Raw genomic sequence first — 21,219 nt, 5'->3', positions numbered from 1 at the left:
TGACTCCACACTCTACTTTTAGCTATCCCTGTATGCCTTTGCCACAGAGGTTTCTCTCCATGCTGGTGATAAACTGCCATTCTTATTACCAAATAATAAATGCTTATTATTTGGTGCTATGCTAGTTTTTGGGACGTGGGTATTGTATTGTCGTGATCTAGCCTAAATCTTAAGCAGATTTCTTCTTCCTGTGACTGAAGGTGGGGCTTTGTCAGGATTCCTATTCTCTACCCCATGCAGTCATTATCTGTGGTGGTCTTTGGCAGGCAAGTTTCCTCCCTAGCATTAGCAGACATCTGCTTTTTATTGTGTAGGATTTCTGGGACTATGATGATTTCTTGTCTCTCTTTCAGGAGAGGAATTTTGTTTCCATCCCTCCCATAGCATGTGTCTGTGGCTAGAGTGCTTCCTATTCCATCCCCAGAAACAGTTTTTATTTCTCTTTCTTCCTTAAACGCAGTGTAATTTTCTCTGGGCCTTGAGGTTAAGAGGGCTTACTGCCCTGCTCTAGGGGCCTAAGGCTTTTAAGGGTTTGGGAAAGCAGGCAGGACTTTGATCATGTCACCCAGTACCAGCCTATCACATTTGCCAGCACCTCAAAGGGTGTCTCTTCAGCTCTGCTACCCTGCTTAACTGATTTCTTATCCAGCTACCTTTGTCTCCTGTGCTCTACTAAAGATGAAATAGCTGAGACATCTGAGTGGTTCAGTTGGTTAAGCGGCTGCCTTTGTCTCAGGTCATGATCCCAGGGTCCTGGGATCAAGTCCCACATCGAGCTCCTTGCTCAGTGAGGAGACTGCTTTTTCTTCTTCCTCCGCCTGCTGCTCCCCTGCTTGTGCTCTGACAAATAAATAAATAAAATCTTAAAAAAAAAAAAGATTTAATTTCACAGATACTGAGTTCCATCTCAATTTACTTGGCTGTTTTGAGGCCTCAACTATGAGACAGGCTGAGGAAAAATTATTTTTGTAGATTATCTGGCATTTTTTTTTAACATGGGAACAACATTGTCACATAGCTTTCTACATTCTCAGTGAAACAAGAACTTCCATCTGATTATTAGAGATGAATTATAGACATTTCTTTCCCAACTATTAATAATAACTACATTAGGATACTAACTAGAATTTTACTAAACTTAATTTTGAAGGACTGGACATTATACTATTTGGTTTTCCCATCCAGAAATACTGGTACTTTCACTCATTTATAAAAAAAAGTACCCTCCAGGTTCCTTACGGTATTGAGTCCATAATTTGTTAATTGTATTTAACTTAAAATCCACATTGTTACAAACACAAATAAAAGTAGCTTCTGAAAAAAAAAAAAAAGCAGCAACTTTTAGGATTAAAACACAATTAAAGATGGAGCACCTGGGTGGCTCACTTGGTTAAGCATCTGCCTTTGGCTCGGGTCATGATCCCACGGTCCTGGGATTGAGTCCAGAATTGGGCTCCCTGCTCATTAGGAAGCCTATTTCTTCCTCTCCCACTTCTCCTGCTTGTGTTCCCTCTCTTGCTCTCTCTCTGTCAAATAAATAAATAAAATCTTAAAAAAAAATTAAAGATAAATAGGAAAAATCAGAAAGTACTAGGTTGGAACCAAATAAGTATATAGGTACCTAGGATCATAACAGAAGTTAAGCATTATATTTAGCTTTGAGATTTATAGGAGATAAAACAAAGGGAACCAATGAGTTATATAATTCTCACAGTTAACATAATTTTATCTGAAGGATTTTTTTCTTGTGCTGAATCCTAGGTTTTTTTTAAAAAAATGTAGTTCTTTTATAAATAAGAAGATATATAACGAGTTCAACCACTGTTTTATGGGAAATAGTGAAATACCCTTCAAATGACCATTTCCTTCTCTCCCCTTAATAAAGGCCCAGAGAACCCTTCTTATATTAGTAGAACAATATGAATTCCAGTAACAAATATGAGAAGTTGAAGTAATCCTGACAAGTTTTTGAGAATAATTATTGAAAATATTTATTTAGAAAACAACTTTAGTAGGAAAACAGCAAAAACAAAACAAATACCACATTTCATATAAGCAACAGAATGCCACGCTAAGGTTAGTTCCACAATAAAAGCCACACTAATTTGTATGTGTGGCCAGGAATGGTCATGTAGAAAAAGGAAAAGAGAACTGAAATAGTGGTAGAAGACAACTTTTTGCTTACTGCCCACAAATCTTATTTGGAGAGGAATTTCTGGAAAACCATGAGTTAGGATAGTTCTAGTCTACTAGTATGCCAGAGGCAGAACCAATATACTCTCCTGTGATAAAGGATTTGTGTCATTTCTCTGGGTAGCTCCCTAAGTGGGTTTGGTTCCACCAATGAATAAAGTTCCTAATTCTATACTAAACTCATCCTTTGGGACATCAATCTCATCTCCTGCTTCTTCCCCAAGCTTTTTCCACCAAGGTGCTTGTATATGTTTCAGGGTGGTGAGATGGGCCTGCTTGGCCTTGGCTGCCACAGGCCTGGATCTACTGAGGAAGAGCTCAGGTTCTTTCCCTTCTGCCTCCTTCAGACTTGGTGCCTCTGTAGTGAACACAAAATAAAAAGGTGAGTAGAAGAGCTCTGTACCATACATGTAGGAAACTACAGAATTGGAACTCTGCTATAGTAGTCAGGGACAGGGTTTCAACTCTGAATCTATTATCATTGCTAGCTATAGATAGCATATGACTATTCACAAGTTGTAGGTGTGGCTGGCAGCAACTGTCCACCCCCCATAATGTGCTTAAAATAAAAAAAAGATGTGGTTTTTTTTTTCAGATAATTTAAAGAACATGAATTTTTAACATATAGCAGAACCCCACTGCGTATATGGGAAGCTCAGTTACAGCCACCTATCTATTGAAAAATACAAAACTTAAAACTACCATTATTTAGTACCATTACTAAATAGAGGACTCTGGCCTTCTCAACTCCATATATACTAAAAGTGTTTCACAGGTGGACTGAAGCACTGTGGCTTCATGGATGAGATCTCTCCCTAAATGTAACTGTGGTTGTGAGGAGTAGATTAACTTTTGCGAAAGCACTTCAGTAAAAATTATAAAGTGGCACAGTAACTACTGTCATCATCTACTTCTAAAATATGATCAAAAGCTTTTAAGATACACAACAGAATCTGGCTAGTAGGGCTCAGCATCTTTACTGTTGTCTGCGTTGATACCTATGAAGGACAGCAAGGCTGGGAGAAGCAGTCAAAAGGTTATGGGATCTGCGTTATTGAAAAGATCATGTATTGGATGTTCTGGATCAAGAAATTTCTGAAGACAAGAGATAGGCTAGTAAACCATTAAATGGTATTTTCCTTCTGAAGATTTTGGATGTCACAAAATCTTCCACAGGTGGTTCATTTTAGGAAACAAAAATGGAATGGGCACATACTCATTAACTGTTCAATGTTGGTGCTGATCTGAGCCATCAGAGCCTCCCTGTGCTGCTGGGCTCTCTCTTCTAGGGCCCTGCCCATAAGGTAGTGTTGCAGTTGTTCTTGAGCTTGGGAATGGAGCTCTCTGCTGGTCACATCTGACATCTGAGAGCTCTGGGAACAAAGACAAAAAAATTACCACAGAGCACACAAACACATATCTATTTTGCCCAACTATTTAGTTAAGATCCAAGAATGCTTAGCTGTCTCTCATCCTATCCGTTGAATCTCACAATTGATTTCTACCTTGTACTCTTGTGCAAGCATTAAATAGCCTTTTAAAAGTAGCTTTACATGAAAATTCAGGGAGTAGTTTCTTCCCGTATGATCCTACACCTCACTTCCTCACACTGGAATTCTGGGAGAAGAGTTAAGACTGAGAGATCACAGTGAAAGCTACGAATGGTTCAGTAAAGATACTGGCCTGGAACAGGAGTAACAAGGCCAATCTCTTGTTTCAGAACCCACTTGACAGGCTATGTTACTTTTTATCTCACCCCCACTCCTAAACTTATTTAAACCATAATGTTATGATTGCTTCTAGTTTCAGAGAACAAGGGAGAGAATAGCCAAAGGACCATATTTCTTTGGCCACACAGCTACTTTAAAGGGAAATTAACTAGTTTAGACAAAAATAAGAAAATTTTAACTCTGAAACTGATAAAGCTTCTGACATCACAGCTTCTCAAATATTCCATGGCTCTGGTCTGGGACGGAGTCCCATTCCAGTTAACATCTTACTTTTCAGCCACAGAATCTTAAACAGCAGCACCTGAGTATGACTAAAGCAGTACTTCTTTTTTAAACAGGAGAATGCATCAAAATCCTAAATAATGCATTTTAAAAAGAGAGAGCTCAAAGACCTAAATGTAGAAGATAAAACTATAAAACTCTTAGAAGAAAAGATAAGAGAAAAGCTTCATGACATTAGGTTTGGCCATTTCTTGAATATGACACTGAAGGCACAGATACAACAAAAGGAAAACAGACAAATTGAACTTCATTCAAAATTTAAAAAATTCTGTGCATCAAAGGATACTGTGAAAAAAAAAAAAAGGATACTGTGAACAGAGTAAAAGGATAACACACAATGGGAAAAAATCTTCGCAAATCCCATATCTGAAAAAGATTAATATCCAGAATATATAGATAACTCCTAAAACTCAGTAATCAAAAAACCCAAACAACCTGATTAAAAAAAAAAAAAAAAGGAACTTTAATGGACATTTCTCCGAAGAAGGTACTATATGTAAACTAAGTTGAATGTAAATTAAAAAAGAAGATATTCAAAAGGCTAATAAAAGATGCTCAAAATCACTAATCATTAGGGAAATACAAATCCATTCACAATGATATAACACTACACACCCCTTAGGATGTGAAAATAACAAAAGGCGAGGAGGTGGAGAAATTGGAACCCCTGTGCACTGCTTGTGGGAAAGTAAAGTGGTTCAGTGCTTTGGAAAATAGTATGGAGGCTCCTCAAAAAACCAGAAATAGAATTACTATATGATTTAGTAATTCCGCTTCTTGGTATATGGCCCCCAAAATTTGAACAGTGACATGAATAGATATTTGTATATCCATATTCAAGGCAACATTATTCACAACAACCAAAAGGTGGAAGCAACCCAAGTGTCCCATCAATAGATGAATGGATAAACAAAATGGTGTATATACTTACAATGGAATTATCCAACCTTAAAAAATTCTAACTTATGATGTGGATGAACCTTGAGGACATCAGACTAAATGAAATAAGTCAGTCACAAAAGGATAAATAATGTCTGATTTCACTCATATGAGATACTCAGCATAGTCTACTTTATAAATACAGAAAAGAGAATAGCGGTTTCCTAGAGTTGGTGGGCAGGAAGAATGGGAAATTAGTGGTTAATGGGTATGAATTTCAGTTTTGCAAAGTGAAAAACGTTTTGAAGATGAATGACGGTGATGGTTGCACATCAATGTAAATTAATTAAATTCCAGTGAACTACACACTTAAAATGATTAAAATAGTAATTTTTATGCTTTATATATTTTACAATTAAAATAAATAAATTCAAAGAACAGAACATGAGGCCACACCAAACTTACTGATTCAGAATTTCTTGATGTACGTGTGTGTGGCCTGAGTAAGTTATTTTTATAAAAGGGATTAGATTTATAACTCTAACATTTCTAAAGCAATACCATCTTCTCTATAGACCTTAGAAACCAATGATCCATTTGCTGGGAAAAAGGCCTTTCCCCCCCACATTTAGGTTAAATAAAATTTTTTTTTTTTAACATATAGCTTTATTGAGGTAAAACTGAAACAGAATAAACTATAATTATCAAAACTGTACAACTTGATAAACTTTGACCTATGTAAACATTTGTGCAATTACCACAATCAGGATAATGAACATCTACCACCACCAGAAGTCTCACTGCCCTTTTATAATCCTTCAGTCCTCATTCTCCCATCTCCAAGCAACCACTGACTTTCTGTTACTCTATAGATTAGTTTACATTCTTATAGTTCATATAAATTGAATAATACAAGTATATATTGCCTGGTTTCTTTCATGTAGCGTAACTACCTTGAGATTCATCTATGTTGCTGTGTGTATCAATGATTCATTCCTTTATATTTTGGGTTAGTATTCCATTGCATGGATATACCACAACTTGTTTATCTATCTTTTGATGGATGCTTGGGTTATTTCTAGTTTTTGGCTATGAGCATTCATGTACAAATGCTTAGATGGACATGTATTTCTTTTCCTCATGGATAAATACTTAAGAGTGGGATAGCTGAATCACATGACAGATATATGCTTAACTTTTTAAGAAGCTGCCAAACTGTTTCCAAAGGGGTTGCACTATTTTACATTCCCATCAGCAGTATATGAGAGAGCTACAGTTCCTCCACACACTTGCCAACCTTTGATATGGCCAACTTTTTAGACATCTTAACAGCTGGAGAAGGTTTTTACTGTGGTTTAAGTTTTTATTTCCTTTATTGACCAATGATGTATCTTTTCATGAATTTGCCACATCTTTTGGTGAAGCATATGTTCAAATCTTTTACTCATTAAAAAAATTGCTTTGCTTTATTTTCTTATTGCTGAGTTTTGAGAATTTGTTCTATATTCTGGATTCTAGTCCTTTACCAGATACATGCTTGGCAAATATATTTTCCCCAATATTTTTTTTAATTGTATTACAGTGTCTTTTGAAGTTTAAAATTTTGATGAAATCCAATTTATCAATTTTTCATTTATAGATTATGCTATTGTTATATTTAATTTCTGCCCAAAGGCCATGATGTTCCTCTAATGTTTTCTTCTAACATTTATAGATTATGCTATTGCTGTATTTTATTTCTGCCTAATCAAAGGTCATGATGTTTCTCTAATGTTTTCTTCTAAAAGTTTTATATAGTTTTAGATTTTCCATTGAAGTCTATGATCCATTTTAAGTTTTATATATAATGCAATATGGAGATCCCAGTTCATTTTTTTTTTAACATATTCTTCACATCAATACCACTGTTTTGCCTACTACAGCTGAATAGCTAATGAAATCAGGTAGCGGTAGCCTTCAATTTTGTTCTTTTTTGTAATCATTTTACCTTTTCTAGGTCCTTTGCATTTCCATACAAATTTTATACTCTGTGTCAATTTCTACTAAAAACAAACAAACAAACAAACAAACAAAAAAACCTTGCTGGGTATTTACCCCAAAGATATAAATGTAGTAATCCAATTTTTATAGCGGCAATGTCCACAATAGCCAAACTATGGAAAGAACCCAGATGTCCATCAACAGATGAATGGATAAAGAAGATGTGGTATATATACATACAACTGAATATTATGCAGCCATCAAAAAATGAAACCTTGCCATTTGCAATGACATAGATGGAACAGAGGGTATTATGCTAAGCAAAATAAATCAATCAGAGAAAGACAATTATCATGTGATCTCACTGATATGTGGAATTTGAGAAACAAGGCAGAGGATCATAAGGGAAAAGAGAAAAAGATGAAATAAGACAAAACCAGAGAGGAAGACAAAGCATAAGAGACTCTTAATCTCAGGAAATGAACTGAGGGTTGCTGGAGTGGTGGAGGGGTGGGGTGGCTGGGTGATGGACACTGGGGAGGATATGTGTTGTAGTGACTGCTGTGTGTTGTGTAAGAGCGATGAACCACAGACCTGTACCCCTGAAACAAGTAATACATTATATGTTAATAAAAATAAAAAAAGACAGAAAGAAAAAAAAAAAACCTGCTGGGATTTTGGGATTTTGATTGTACTGGATGATATCTTGTCTTGTTCCCGATTTTAGGAAAGAAGCATCCAGTCTTTCATCATTGTCAGCTGTAGATATTTTTTTGACATGGAGGAAGTTTCCTTCTATTTCTACTTTGCTGAGATTTATTTGCATGTATTTATATGATATTGTTTTTCTTAGTCTGTTGATATGGTGAATTACATTAATTGATTTTCAAAGGTTAAAATAGTTCTGTATCCCTGAGATAAAACCATGATGTATTAACTTTTTAATATATTATTAATTCAACTTACTATAATTTTGTTTAAAATTCTTTCATCTATGTATGAAAAATATTATTCTGAAATTCTTTGCTTGTCATGTTTCTGGTTATGGTGTCAGAGTAATGCTGGTCTTATAAAATGAGCTGAGAAGTATTTCCTCTCCTTCAATTTGATAGATTATATATAAAATTGGCATTATTTCCTCCTTAAATTCACCACAGAAGCGATCTAGTCCTGGAGTTTTTCCTGAGGAGAGGTTTTTAACAATTTGTTACCTTTGTAGATACGGGGCTATTCATTTTATCTCTTTCTTCTTGGGTAAGCTTAGGTAATTCTATCTTGAAAGGAATTTATTTCATGAGACGTATCAAGTTTATTGGCATATAAAGTTATTATAATATTCCCTTATTATCCTTGAACATCTGTAGTGTCTACAAGGAAGTCACCATTCTTATCCCTGACAGTGGTAATTTGTATCTCTTCTTTTTCCTGATTAGTCTGGCTACAGGTTTATCAATTTTATTGATCCTCTCAAATAGCTAAGTTTTACTAATTTTTTCTATTGTCTTTATTTCCTATTTTGTTAATTTTACTCTAATCTTTATTATTTCCTTTCTTCTATTTACTCTGGGTTTAACTTGTTCTTTTACTAATTACTTATCACCTGAGGTCTTTGATTTGAGCCTTCTTTTAATATAGATGTTCAGCAACATAAATTTCCCTCCCAATACTGCTTTAGGGAAATCCACAAGTTCTGAAATGTGCTTCTATTCAGTTTGAAATACTTTTAAATTTCTCCTTTTATTTCTTCTTTGATCCTTTAGTTATTTAGAAGTATGTTATTTAGTTTCCAAATATTTGGGGATGATTAATTTCTGTAATTAATTTTAAACTTAATTTCATTATGGTCAGAGAACTTATTTGTACGATTTCAGTCTTTTTTTAGTTTATTGACTTGTCTTATAGCACTGAACATGGTCTACCTTGATAAATATTATGTGTGCACATGAGAAAAATGCTTATTTTGTTGTCATTCCAAGGAGTATTCTAAAAATGTCAGTCTGGTCAAGGTGTTTAATAGTGTCGTTCAAGTCTACTATATTCTTGTTGCCTTTCTGCCTACTTATTGCATAAGCTGTTGAGAGATGGGTATTGGAATCTCCAACTATAACTGTGTTTTCTCTTTCATCATAATTCTATCAATTGTTGCTTCATGTATTTCATTGTGACAAAATATATATACAATTTGTCATGTTAACCATTCTTAAGTGTATGGTTCAGTGACATTAAATACATTCACATTGTTGTGCAACCATTACTATGATCATCTCCAAAAATTTTTCATCTTTCTAAACTGAAGTTCCATACCATTTAAACACTAACTCCCCATTCTCCCACCCCAAGCTCCTGAAAACCACCATTCTGTTTTCAGTCTCTATTCTAGGTACCTCATCTAAGTAGAATAATACAATATTTGTTCTTTTGTGTCTGGTTTATTTCCCTTAGCATAATGCCTTCGAGGTTCATCCATGTTGTCTTCATGTATTTTAAAGTTCTGTTATTAGGTGCATAAACATTTACGATTCTTATGTCCTTTTGATTGAACCCTTTATTGTTTATCAGAAATTGTTTTCTCTACTTCTGGTAACAGTCTGCTAATAGTAGTCTGACATCTACTTTGATATTAAAATAGTCATTCCAGAATTCTTTTCACTTATGTTTGTACATTTTGTTCTACACTTTATATTTCTTCATATTTAAAGTGTGCTTCTTGTAGTCAACATATAATCAAGTCTTAACTTTTTTATTTAATCTGACAATCTCTGCTTTTTAATTGGGGGTATTCAGACCACTTACATTTATTATAATTATTGATAATGGTCCATCAATGGTCATATTTGTTTTTCATTTTCCCCATCACTTGCCTTAGATTTCCTCTTTTCTGCCTTCTCTTTGATTAATCAATTATATTTTATTATTCAATTTCATCTCATTTATAGGTTCATTGTCTGTACCTTTTTTGTTTTTTAATTATATTGGTAGCTTTAGGATTCATAGTACACATCTTTAACTTATCACTCTATTTTCAAGTAATATCATCTCACTTCATATATAGAAAAAAATGTTTCTATAGTATACATCTAATTTCTCTCCCTCTGGCTTTTATACTATTGTAGCTAAGTTATTATTGTAGCTATATATGTTACAAACACCATTAAACATTGCTATTATTTTTGTTTCCAACAACAACCAAACTAAAATCAACTATTTTTAAAAATGAAGTTTAACTGAGATACAGCCACACATATTTGTTTACATATTCTCTAACTCTTTAAGCTACAACTACAGAGATAAGTGATTGCAATAAAGGTTATAACATCTACAAAACTGGAAATATTTACTCTCTATATGCATTACAGAACACTTGATGATATTTTGGTTTAAAGAATCAGTTATATTTTATAAAGATTTAAATGATGAGGAAAAAGCCATATATTTACCCATGTTGTTACCATATCTAGTGTTCTTAATTTGGGACATCCTGTGGCATCATTTTACTAGTATCATTTTTGAGAAAAATCTTAAATCCTTTAATAAGTTAAAGGATATAATATTTCTGGTAGTTTGAATATGCTGGTGACAGAGTAGTTCATCATTTGTTGTCCAAAAAAGTTATTTTGTCTTTGTTGTAAAATAATTTTTCAAGGTAAAGCACTCTGCATTGATAGATTTTTTTCCTTTCAAAATTTTAAAGATGTCTTCATACCTGCACTGTTCCTCTTGAGAAATTTATCATTTCTATCTCTGTCTTTACATAATGTTTTTGTTTTTCTATTTTTAATATTTTTACTTTATTACTAATTTGAGGACTCTGATTATCATATGCCTTGGCACAGGGTTTTTTTTCATGTGCCTATGCCTTCATTGGACTTGGGGGTAAATTTATAGTTTGGAAAGTTTTGGGGCATTATTTTTTCTCCCCATCTTCTTCAGAAACTCCAATTATTCATTTATTTGGCCACTTGAAGTCTCATAGATCACAAATGTTCTTTTCAATTAAAAAATTTTTTTCTCTTTGTGTCTCATTTTATATCATATATACTATTATACCTTTGACTGTATTAATATTTTATTCATCAATATCTAATCTGCTACTAATGATCTAGTGCATTTTTCATATCAAACACTGAAATTTTTATCTCTGGAAGTTTGATTTGGGTATTTTTGATTTGGGTATTTGATTTGATTTGATATTTTGATTTGGGTATTTTTTATATCTTCCACATCCCTACTTAAAACTTGAATATATAAACAATGTTCTTCTCTGTAATTCTAACATTTGTGTAGTCTCCAGATTGGTTTAAGTATCTTCCTCATCATGGATCATGTCTTCCTGCCTCTATATATGCCTGTTAGTCTTTAATTAGCTGCAAGACACAGTAACTTTTACCTTGCTGAGTCTTTTTCTGGGATGTGGTTAAATTACATAATTTTTAAAAATCTTTTTGGCTCTTACTTTTATGATTTGTTTAAGCAGAATGCATCAGTCCACACTATTGACTTTCTACTACTAAGGCAAGACCTTCCTAAGTACTCTTCTGATGCCCTGTGAATTAAGTTTTTCCAGACTATGTGATGGGAGCATATGCTATTCTTGGACCTGTGTTGAACACCAGGCATTGTTCCCTCTTATCTTTGAAGATGACTGTTCCCTTGGTCTTAGATAGTTTTCTTATACACGTGCTAATCAGACTCCTGAAATATATTCAAGGGGAATATTCTGCAGATATCTGGGGTGCTCTTTGCAGATCTTTTCACTCTGTACTCTGTTCTATGAAATCTAGCTGCCTTGTTCTCAGATTCTGAGTTCTATATCCTCAGCACGGGGATCCCAAAGGCCTCTTTGCCTTCCCTCCTTCTTGTGCTGTGACCTAGAAACTCTCTCAGGGCAGTAAGTGAGGGCCATCATAGGGAACACTGCTCCCTCTCAAGAACTATTAACCTTCTTTGTTTGATGTCCATGGTCTTAAAAGTTGTTGTTTCATGTATTTTATCTCTTTTGTTTCCCAGTTGTTTCAGGCAGAAAGTAAATCCAGCCCCTTTTACTCCATCTTCCCTCTCAGGAATTACTAACTTTCATCATCTGATTTCCATGGTCTTAAAAACCATTGTTTCATGTATTTTATCTTTTTTTCCCCCAGTTGTTTCAGGCAGGAAGTAAAATTCAGTGTCTGTTACTCCATCTTGGCTAGAAGTAGAAGTCAGAACTTCTTTCTAGTCTATCTCTATATGGTAACCACAGAGGGCCTGACTTAAAAGGGCAGGCTTGTCATCTTTTTCTTCACAGGCTTACATTAGTTTGTGGGTTTTTAAATTCAGATTAGCAGGAGGGAAACATAGAAGGCCTTATTCAGGCCTCTTCAATTAGATCTTATTGTTCAATTCTGCTCTGTGTTCCAGTGCTTATCTATTAGACACATGTTCAGCTATATATAAGGTTTTTTCCTGGGTTTTGGGGGGTTGTTTGTTTGCATAAAGCTCTCTAGTTTTGGGAGCTCTGCAAGGATGAAACAGTGATTTATAGGACTACCTAACATTACTCTCAAACTCCAACATTAGTCACCCAGAACCTTCAGATTTTGGAGACAGAGTCAGAAAGTGTATATGTGGGGAGGCGGGGCCAGGGAGGAGGCAGAGAGAGAACCCAGAGACAAACAGTAGAAGTACAAGAAAATGGATGTGAAAAGTACCAAATGGCACTTTTATGAGTGGTTAGTTCAAATGAGGGCAGTAAGAATTCTGAATGGCTAAAATGTATAAACTCCCAACTTTACCCATAAAATTATTGAGGTGTGGAAGTGTGGAAAAAGCATCAAGAGAAAAGTGGAGATAACTGGAAGAAATACAGGTTATTAAAATTAATGACAGGGTTGTGAGTTACACTAAAAGCAGAAAGGAAAATGATTTTCAAAGACATTTAGGAGCATAAGATAAAAAACTCAGAAGGGAGGAGTGCCTGAGTGGTACAGTCAGTTATGCATACAACTCTTGATTTTGGCTCAGGTCATGATCTCAGGGTTGTGAGATCAAGCCCACGTAGGGCTCTGCACTCAGCAAGGAATCTGCTTTTCTCCCTCCCCCTCTGCCCATACCCCAATACTCTGCGTGTACTCTATTAAACAGGTGAATAAATCCTAAAAAAAAAAAAAAAAAAAAAAAAAAAGAACTCAGAAGGGAGAAGCAAATAATACCTGATCTGTAGTACTGCGATCATAGAAAGTAAAAGATACGGACATTTCTATTGGGAGAAAGGTGTTAGCAGTATTACAGTGATAAAATCATAAGAGGCAAATAGTCAAATGTTTTATAATATTAGCTACTGGGATTTCACTAATGGTTTCATTAATAGCAGATGTCAATTCCCACATATACATTTCATGTGTTTGGGTATACACATTAACAATGAATATTTACTGATTGGAAGCTATATATACTTTTTATGGAAGCTTCAAAACAGTCAATAGTTTTACATACTATTGGAAAAAAGCAATGACCATGTCTTGCTGATACACTGTAGGAAATAACCGATTTGAAGCATTCTCCTTCCCTACTGACTATACTATGGCCCATAAAATTATAAAAGATTCCAAATCTCTTAACTCTATGGTAAAGCCACTGTATTACTTTATATCAACAGAAACACACAAACACATGAATATCGTGCACTGGAAAAATAACACTGATATCATGGCACAGAAGCCTACATACCGGATGTCTTCTGAGATAGTCATCCACTTTTTGCTTCAGTTCAACTCTGCGTACATCAGTGAGATCTTGAAGTCCTTGCCAGGGAGCAAACAGCTTCTTTTTCTTACGACACTTCTCTAGGAATTTAAGAGTCTGGGGCAAAAATAAGTTTTGTGATTTTTCATTCCTGGTTAACAGAGCTATTTTCTTCTACAACATATGGTAGCAACAACAATATAACAGTTGTTAACTCTGAGTGTGCATAGGGAGAAGGACGGGACTGTGACAGGAGTGAAGGAGGACAATGACTTTTTAATGATATTCCTTTGTAGTGTTTTAATATTTTACAAGGATATATTCATGTATTGTTTGTATGGAAAGCAAAAAAGAGGAAAAAAATAGGAAATGAGTTCTTCTCTCAATTCTAGTTCCTTATAAACTGTATGATTTGGAGCATAGTACAGTAAGCAATAAAGAGAAAAAAAATGGAAATAAGTTCTTGTCTCAATATTCGTCTCTTATAAACTGTGTATGATTTTGGGTGAGTCACTTGATCTCCACAGGATGGATTCCTATGTCTAGAGAAAACACAGACCGCAATTCTACTTAGATTAGAAAAATGTGAGGATCCAAGGGACAGTATGTAAGAAAAAGCTTAGTAAATGAGAAGATATTATAAAATTGAAAAGTATGGGCAACAGATGAATGTAGTTTCTGATAGTTCTTCCTCATGTCTTTCAGAAAGAACTCCTAATAAAAGAAGTCTTGAAACAGGCAAGATTTGGAGAAAATTTGAAATTATTCTGCCAATTGTTTTTCACTCTTCTCCCTTCCTTATAATTTTTATTTTCATCAAAGTCATATTTCACATCACTTTAAGGAAGAGGTTGGAAAATTATGGTCCACAACCAAATTCAACCTGCTGCCTATTTTTATATGGCTTGAGTGTTAAGAATGATTTTTTACTTTTATATGGTTAAAAAGTTCAAAAAGGAAATGAATATACTGTGACATGTGAAAATTATATAAAATTCAAAATTCAGTGTCTACAAATAACATATTATTAACGTTTCACACTTGTGTATTGCCTAGTTTCCTTTGTGCGACAACCACAGTGCTGAAGAGTTTCAATAGACTACATGGCTCACAAAGTGTAAAATATTTTACTATACAGCACTTTCCAGAAAAAAATTCATTGATGTAATTCTATTGTTTAAAGTGTCAGTTTTTTGGGGCCCCTGGGTGGCTCAGTCGGTTGAGCGGCTGCCTTCGACTCAGGTCATAATTCCAGAGTCCTGGGATCGAGTCCCACATCGGGCTCCCTGTTCAGCGGGAAGCCTGCTTCTCCCTCTCCCACTCTCCCTGCTTGTGTTCCCTCTCTCACTGTCTCTCTCTCTCTGTCAAATAAATATGTAAAATCTTAAAATTTAAAATAAAATAAAGTGTCAGTTTTTTAAGTATTACCAAAAAACCCCAGAGTTCTCTGCCCCCTCCCTCAAAGACAACAACTTTAATTCTTCCAGGTTTTTCTTTTGATGTTTCTGTCCATCTACTTTTCTGTCATTTTTCAGGTATATGTATTATCTATTGACTTTCTTGTATGAAGAAAGTTATACAAGACTCTCTTTCACTGCATGCCCTCCCACATACTTTCTGTATCCCCAAACATCCAATATTATTACAAATTTAGTTAAATCAATGTTCAGTGTTTACATAATTATGACTACATACAGGCCATTCAATTTTGAACCATATAGCATATGATTTACATTTCCTTTCTTGCACATTTTTTATTTTCTCTAAGACTGTTGTTTTCCTGTGCTTACTTTTCTATGCACTAATCACTGATTATGTATCTAAACTGTCCTCATGCTTAATACATTAAAATATATCAGGCATTCTATCAAATTTATTTTCTTAAACATACATCTTCTGGAGCATTCTGGGCCTGTTCAAATCTGGACTCTTTTTTTTTTTTTAAGATTTTTTATTTTTTAATTTTTTTTATTTATTTGACAGACAGAGATTACAAGTAGGCAGAGAGGCAGACAGATAGAGAGGTGGAAGCAGGCTCCCTGCTGAGCAGAGAGCCCGATTCGGGGTCTGATCTCAGGACCCTGGGATCATGACCTGCACCGAAGGCAGAGGCTTTAACCCACTGAGCCACCCAGGCGCCCCTGGACGGACTCTTCTTTATGCCTGATGCATAGGTATCATCCTGAGATCCCTATTCACCAGCATTTAGGTGACCACTTTTCATCTTTCCTTTGCATTTTCCTATATTCCACATTGTCCTTTTTTCTTGGGTTACTTTTTCTTTTTAAAGACTTTGTGACGCATGAAAATGTCTTTAGTCTACCCTTACCTTAAACCAATGGTGTGGTTGCATATAGAATTCTAGTTGGAAATCATTTTCCCTCAAATATATAACAGCCTTACCCCAATACATTTTAGCTTCCAATATTGCTATTGAGAAGTATATGTGTCACCAGTGTATTTCATAGTAATGTAAAATAAATGTGGGTGTGTTTCTATCCTTACATTAATTAAGTCCTTTTAACCTAAAACTCAGAGCATTCAGTTCTGGGAAATTTTGAACTAATTGATTTCCTCTCAGGGTTTTTTCTGTTCCTTGTCTCAAATGTTTGAATGTTTGACCTCCTGGACTGGTTATCTTTTCTTTTTGCCCTGCTCTCTGGATTTCCCAAACTTTTCCCCCCTAGTTCTTTTATTACGTCTTTCATTTTTTTCTTCTGCCAATGTTTATTCTATTTGTTCCCTTTTATATAGCACCTTGGTTTTGTTTCATGCATTATCCTCTCTTAGTTCTGAGGAAATAATAGATTTTGTAAAAAGTTTTCTCACCCCTGCAGTGTTTCTATTTCCACCAAGTAGTTTTATTCTGTTTCTTCTGGGCTCAGCTTTTCTCAGATATCCAATGATACTTTGAGCTAATATTTAAAAGTAAGCTCTAAGGTATTTAGAAATTCTGGGCAGGTGGGTAAGGTTTTTTCTACAATACTTCAATATAGAACTATTGAACTGAATTGTTTCTTTGAAGTACCCCATTGTGAGTGTACTTGTAACATTCTTCTCAGATTTCTCAAAGAAAATACTCTCAACCTCCTGTTTGCAGGAGATAAACCTAGCTGACAGCACACTGGGACCTATGGGGCCAGGGGTGTGGAATAACAGGGCTGGAAGTCTTCTCACTAAGTTTATAAAATTTCCCTAATACCCCTATTTTAGTATGTTACTAGAGCCTTCAACTGTGCTTGCATCTTCCTGGTGAGAGACCCTCTCCTTTCCTTGCATTCTTCCCTTTACTTGATTCTTCTTCCTTGCTTCTCTTTCTCTCTCTCCTCTACCTCCTGTTTTTAACACCACCTTTGGCTTATCACGCTATGCTGGGAACTTCAGAATTAAGGTACCAGAACAGAGGAATCTTTGTCGCCGTATCAAAAAAGCCCACCTGGGCCTTTTCTTCATTCTTTGTCATTTCAGAAGTCTCTAAAATTATATTCCTCTCCCCGTTTTTTATTTTCTTAACTGTTAATGGTTTGTTTTACTAAGTGTTTCTGTGGTCTATGATGGATATGTATAATAATGTGATAATACTTTTCTGCTATAATCAAGTAGCAAGAATTGCCATCATTCTGGCCCTAGAGACCAGACACCAGCAACAATCACCTTCCCTCTGACCTTAAGAGATGAGAAAGTAAGAGGAGAAAATCCTAAAGCATTAAAAGAGAAAATGCAGCCAATTCTTCAAATCTAATTTCAACACTATGCCACTTCAGAGAACTCCAAGTTGTCTATGCTAAGGATGTATAATTTGAAATTAGCAAGTTTACACAGGGTTTTTTTTTTTCAATTTCTAGCTACATGAGAATAAAATGCCTCGGCTTTTGCACAAAATAAGGGAGGGAGAAAGGTAAACAACAGTTTTCGTTTTTGTTCCAGTTCCAGTTTCCTGCCAAAAATACTAAAAACCAGTTCCTTATAAGGGACAAGTTCAGTGAAATGATATTCCTACTACTTTCAGTGAAACTAATGAATTATTCCTTTTTCTTTCTCACCAAGATCAACTGCAGTGCAAAAAAGAAATATAATGGAAGTCACATGTATAATTTTAAATTTCCTAGTAGCCATATAAAAAAGGCAAAACCAGGTGAAATTAATATTTTGCATATATACTGGGTTAGGTAAATATATTAAAACTCAATATATATAAATACATGTAAATTATTCAACATGTAGTCAATGTAAAAATTAATAATAAAGTATTCCATACTCCCATATTAAGTCTTCAAAATGTGGTGGGCATTTCACACTTACAGCACATTTCAATTTCGACTAGCTACATGTCAAGTACTCAAGTAGTCACATACAGTTAGTGGGTACTGTATTGGACACAGTCTATATGCAGGTCTGTATTGGACACAGTCCATATGCAGGTCTATAGTATGTCTTAGAAAAGGATGCTTCAAATGTAGGAAAATGTGTCATTTACTGACCACTGATTGCCTTATTCCAATTTTTTCTACTATTTTCATTTTTCTTCCCTCTCTATACTTCATTAATTTTTCTTTCTCTTTTCCCTCTTTGAAAGGAATCTTCTTCTTACCTTTCTACTTTTGGCTAGCTTTGCTTTGACTTCACCATTATTTTTATTTATTTTATTATTTTTTAAAGATTTTATTTATTTATTTGACAGACAGAGATCACAAGTAGGCAGAGAGGCAGGCAGAGAGAGAGAGGAAGGGAAGCAGTCTCCCTGCTGAGCAGAGAACCTGATGCGGGGCTCGATCCCAGGACCCTGAGACCATGACCTGAGCCAAAGGCAGAGGCTTAACCCACTGAGCCACCCAGGCGCCCCGACTTCACCATTATTTTTAGCAGTGAGTTGCAAAGACTAAAAACATGACCTTGACCCATCCCTTTTTGTACTTAAAATGGTGACCCATTTTCCTTTGGGGTAGGAGAGAGATGAGACAGATGTGACTAATCTTTTTCCTCTTATGCCAAAGAAAAGTGTGAAAGCCAAAATAACTTTGCCTTCATGGCCTTAAGATATCCTCCTACAATGACCTCTGTGCTTGTTTAAGGAATGATGGACAAACTGGGGTAACTCACTTGAGAGTAGAGGACCCTTTCATAAAATTTTGAGCTTATCTAAATTGGCAAGGTAGTAATTCCAATTTAAGAAATGTAGCCATGAACTCTGAATAACAACCTGAGGGTTTTGAAGGGGCAGGGGGTGGGAGGTTGGGGGAACAAGGTGGTGGGTATTAGGGAGGGCACGGATTGCATGGAGCACTGGGTGTGGTGCAAAAACAATGAATACTGTTAGCTGAAAAGAAATAAAAAAATTTAAAAAAGAAAAAGAAAAAAAAAAAAAAAAAAAAAAACGTAGCCATGAGGTAAAGGTATTAGAAAGGACCCAAGGGTTCCTCTAAAAGAAGTATGTCCAACATTGGTATCCATGGGGTAATCCTTAGATGGCCCTGTTTAGCTGAGGGTAAAATGCAGGTATAGGTGTGGCTTGATGATGGTACAGGACTGTTTTTTGCACATATAGACTGACATCACCAGAAAAAACATGAGGAAAAAGGATGGAGCAGACAAATCTCTTCCTATTTCTGTAGTACTTACTCTATCCTATATTTTGAATGGCTTTTAATAATCTTTGTAAAATGTTAATCACAGAATTAACAAAGAGACTATTCAAAATGTATCACTGTGAAAAACTGAAATTAATCCAAAGTTCAACAATAAAGGGCTTAAAATGTATAGGACCTGAAATCCCAATATGAAAGTTAACAGGTATAAGTGAATAATAGATGGTCATTAAATGAAATAAGTAGCCTTGTGTGCTAAGCTTTTACAAGGCAATAAATATTACTAAATCCCAGAAAAATTATTAAGAACATCACTCTATAATTCAAGAATTATAGTGATCCAGGTACGGGCTTTGCAATTTACAAAGTACTTTCTCATAAATTGGGTCATGACATTTACATAACAACTGAGTAAAAAGGTAGGGTAAACATCCAATCATACAACAAGCACACGCTGAGAGCTGACAACAATAGGTAAGACTAGTTCCTTATCCCTAAGGCAGTCACAGCCCAAGAAAGAAAGAAAAAAAAATTAACAGATAACACTGCACTATGATAAATGATGTATAGGACTGAGTATCTAAATCAGTTAGTCTGGTGGTAAGGAGGTTCTTATTTTATAGAGAAAGAAACTAAGACTCAGAAAACCTAAGTGACTAGACCACAACTTTACAGCAGGTATATACAAGGTCAGGTTTGAATCCATGTTTTTGCCTTCTAATCCAGTAATCTTTTTACTACATTAGACTCACTGCTCTCTGAAGTATGACAGCTGCTTTATACTCCGTGAGAGATGGCCTCTGTTGGCGAAAATTTTTCCTTTCCCTGTACCCTCTCCAGTGTTTCTGGATAATCAATGCTGATTTCTCTTCTATTTCCCGATTATATTTTTCCACCTGACCTAAAGAGATGACAGACACTATTACAACATACTCAACTGCTATGCTTTTTCAAGTTCTGGAATCAGGATAATGATAATAACAATAATCTTTCGGTCTTTTTGTTTCTTTAAATACTGTTCATTAATTTCCCCAAGTTTATTTTATTTTTTTTTTTTTAATTTTTTTTATTTTTTTTTCAGCATAACAGTATTCATTATTTTTGCACCACACCCAGTGCTCCATGCAATTCGTGCCCTCTACAATACCCACCACCTGGTGCCCCCAACCTCCCACCCCCCACCCCTTCAAAATTCTCAGATCATTTTTCAGAGTCCATAGTCTCTCATGGTTCACCTCCCCTTCCAATTTCCCTCAACTCCCTTCTCCTCTCCAACTCCCCTTGTCCTCCATGCTATTTGTTATGCTCCACAAATAAGTGAAACCATATAATAATTGACTCTCTCTGCTTGACTTATTTCACTCAGCATAATCTCTTCCAGTCCCGTCCATGATTCCCCAAGTTTATTATTTTACAATGGTTCTAAAATAGCAGAAACAAAAAACTCCAAAAGCTTTCCCAGATTATGCACGTTCTTTGGAGAAAAGATTCATATAATTTTTGTGGCAAAGGAATGAGAAAGGGTTAAAAATCCAATAGCAAGAATATTCAGAAAAAAGAATCACAAGCACACAGTTAGGAATTCAATCCATACCACCAGAGGAAAAGACAGGATGCATGTATGTTAACTACTGTGTACTTCTAAATTTCTCTTATGTCTACAGATGACTACAGGTGACTTTCTTTTTACTTTCTGGGAGGTACTGAATGTGAGAGAGAAAATTCTGGAATGTCTCACAGATGGGAAACTGAGTATATTGCTGGTGCTACTACCTGAGAAGGGGAATTCAGGGAGAGGAAATGGGGGGTGGGTGGGTAATGACTAGTTTGGGGGATGCCTGTGGATATCT

The 21,219-nt window shown here is 35.3% G+C and overlaps 1 protein-coding gene across 2 annotated transcripts in view; it reads right to left on the bottom strand.

Moving 5' to 3' along the window:
• Nucleotides 1-1,981: 1,981 nt before the first annotated feature.
• IQCB1 (IQ motif containing B1) overlaps nucleotides 1,982-21,219 on the bottom strand; it is a 62,543-nt gene continuing 43,305 nt past the window's right edge. For both annotated transcript variants that reach the window (XM_047735476.1, XM_047735485.1), the window contains 4 exons: nucleotides 20,122-20,270; nucleotides 13,770-13,901; nucleotides 3,410-3,566; nucleotides 1,982-2,551 (listed from right to left, as the gene is read on the bottom strand). In XM_047735476.1, coding sequence (XP_047591432.1) covers nucleotides 2,322-2,551; nucleotides 3,410-3,566; nucleotides 13,770-13,901; nucleotides 20,122-20,270 — 668 coding nt within the window. In that variant the 3' untranslated portion in view covers nucleotides 1,982-2,321. The remainder of the gene's footprint in view (nucleotides 2,552-3,409; nucleotides 3,567-13,769; nucleotides 13,902-20,121; nucleotides 20,271-21,219) is intronic.

This window comes from Lutra lutra, chromosome 1, assembly GCF_902655055.1.
Source record: "Lutra lutra chromosome 1, mLutLut1.2, whole genome shotgun sequence".
NCBI classification, from domain to species: domain Eukaryota; kingdom Metazoa; phylum Chordata; class Mammalia; order Carnivora; family Mustelidae; genus Lutra; species Lutra lutra.
The sequence above is the reverse complement of the archived record's forward strand: the minus strand, read 5'-3'. Positions and strand labels throughout refer to the sequence as shown.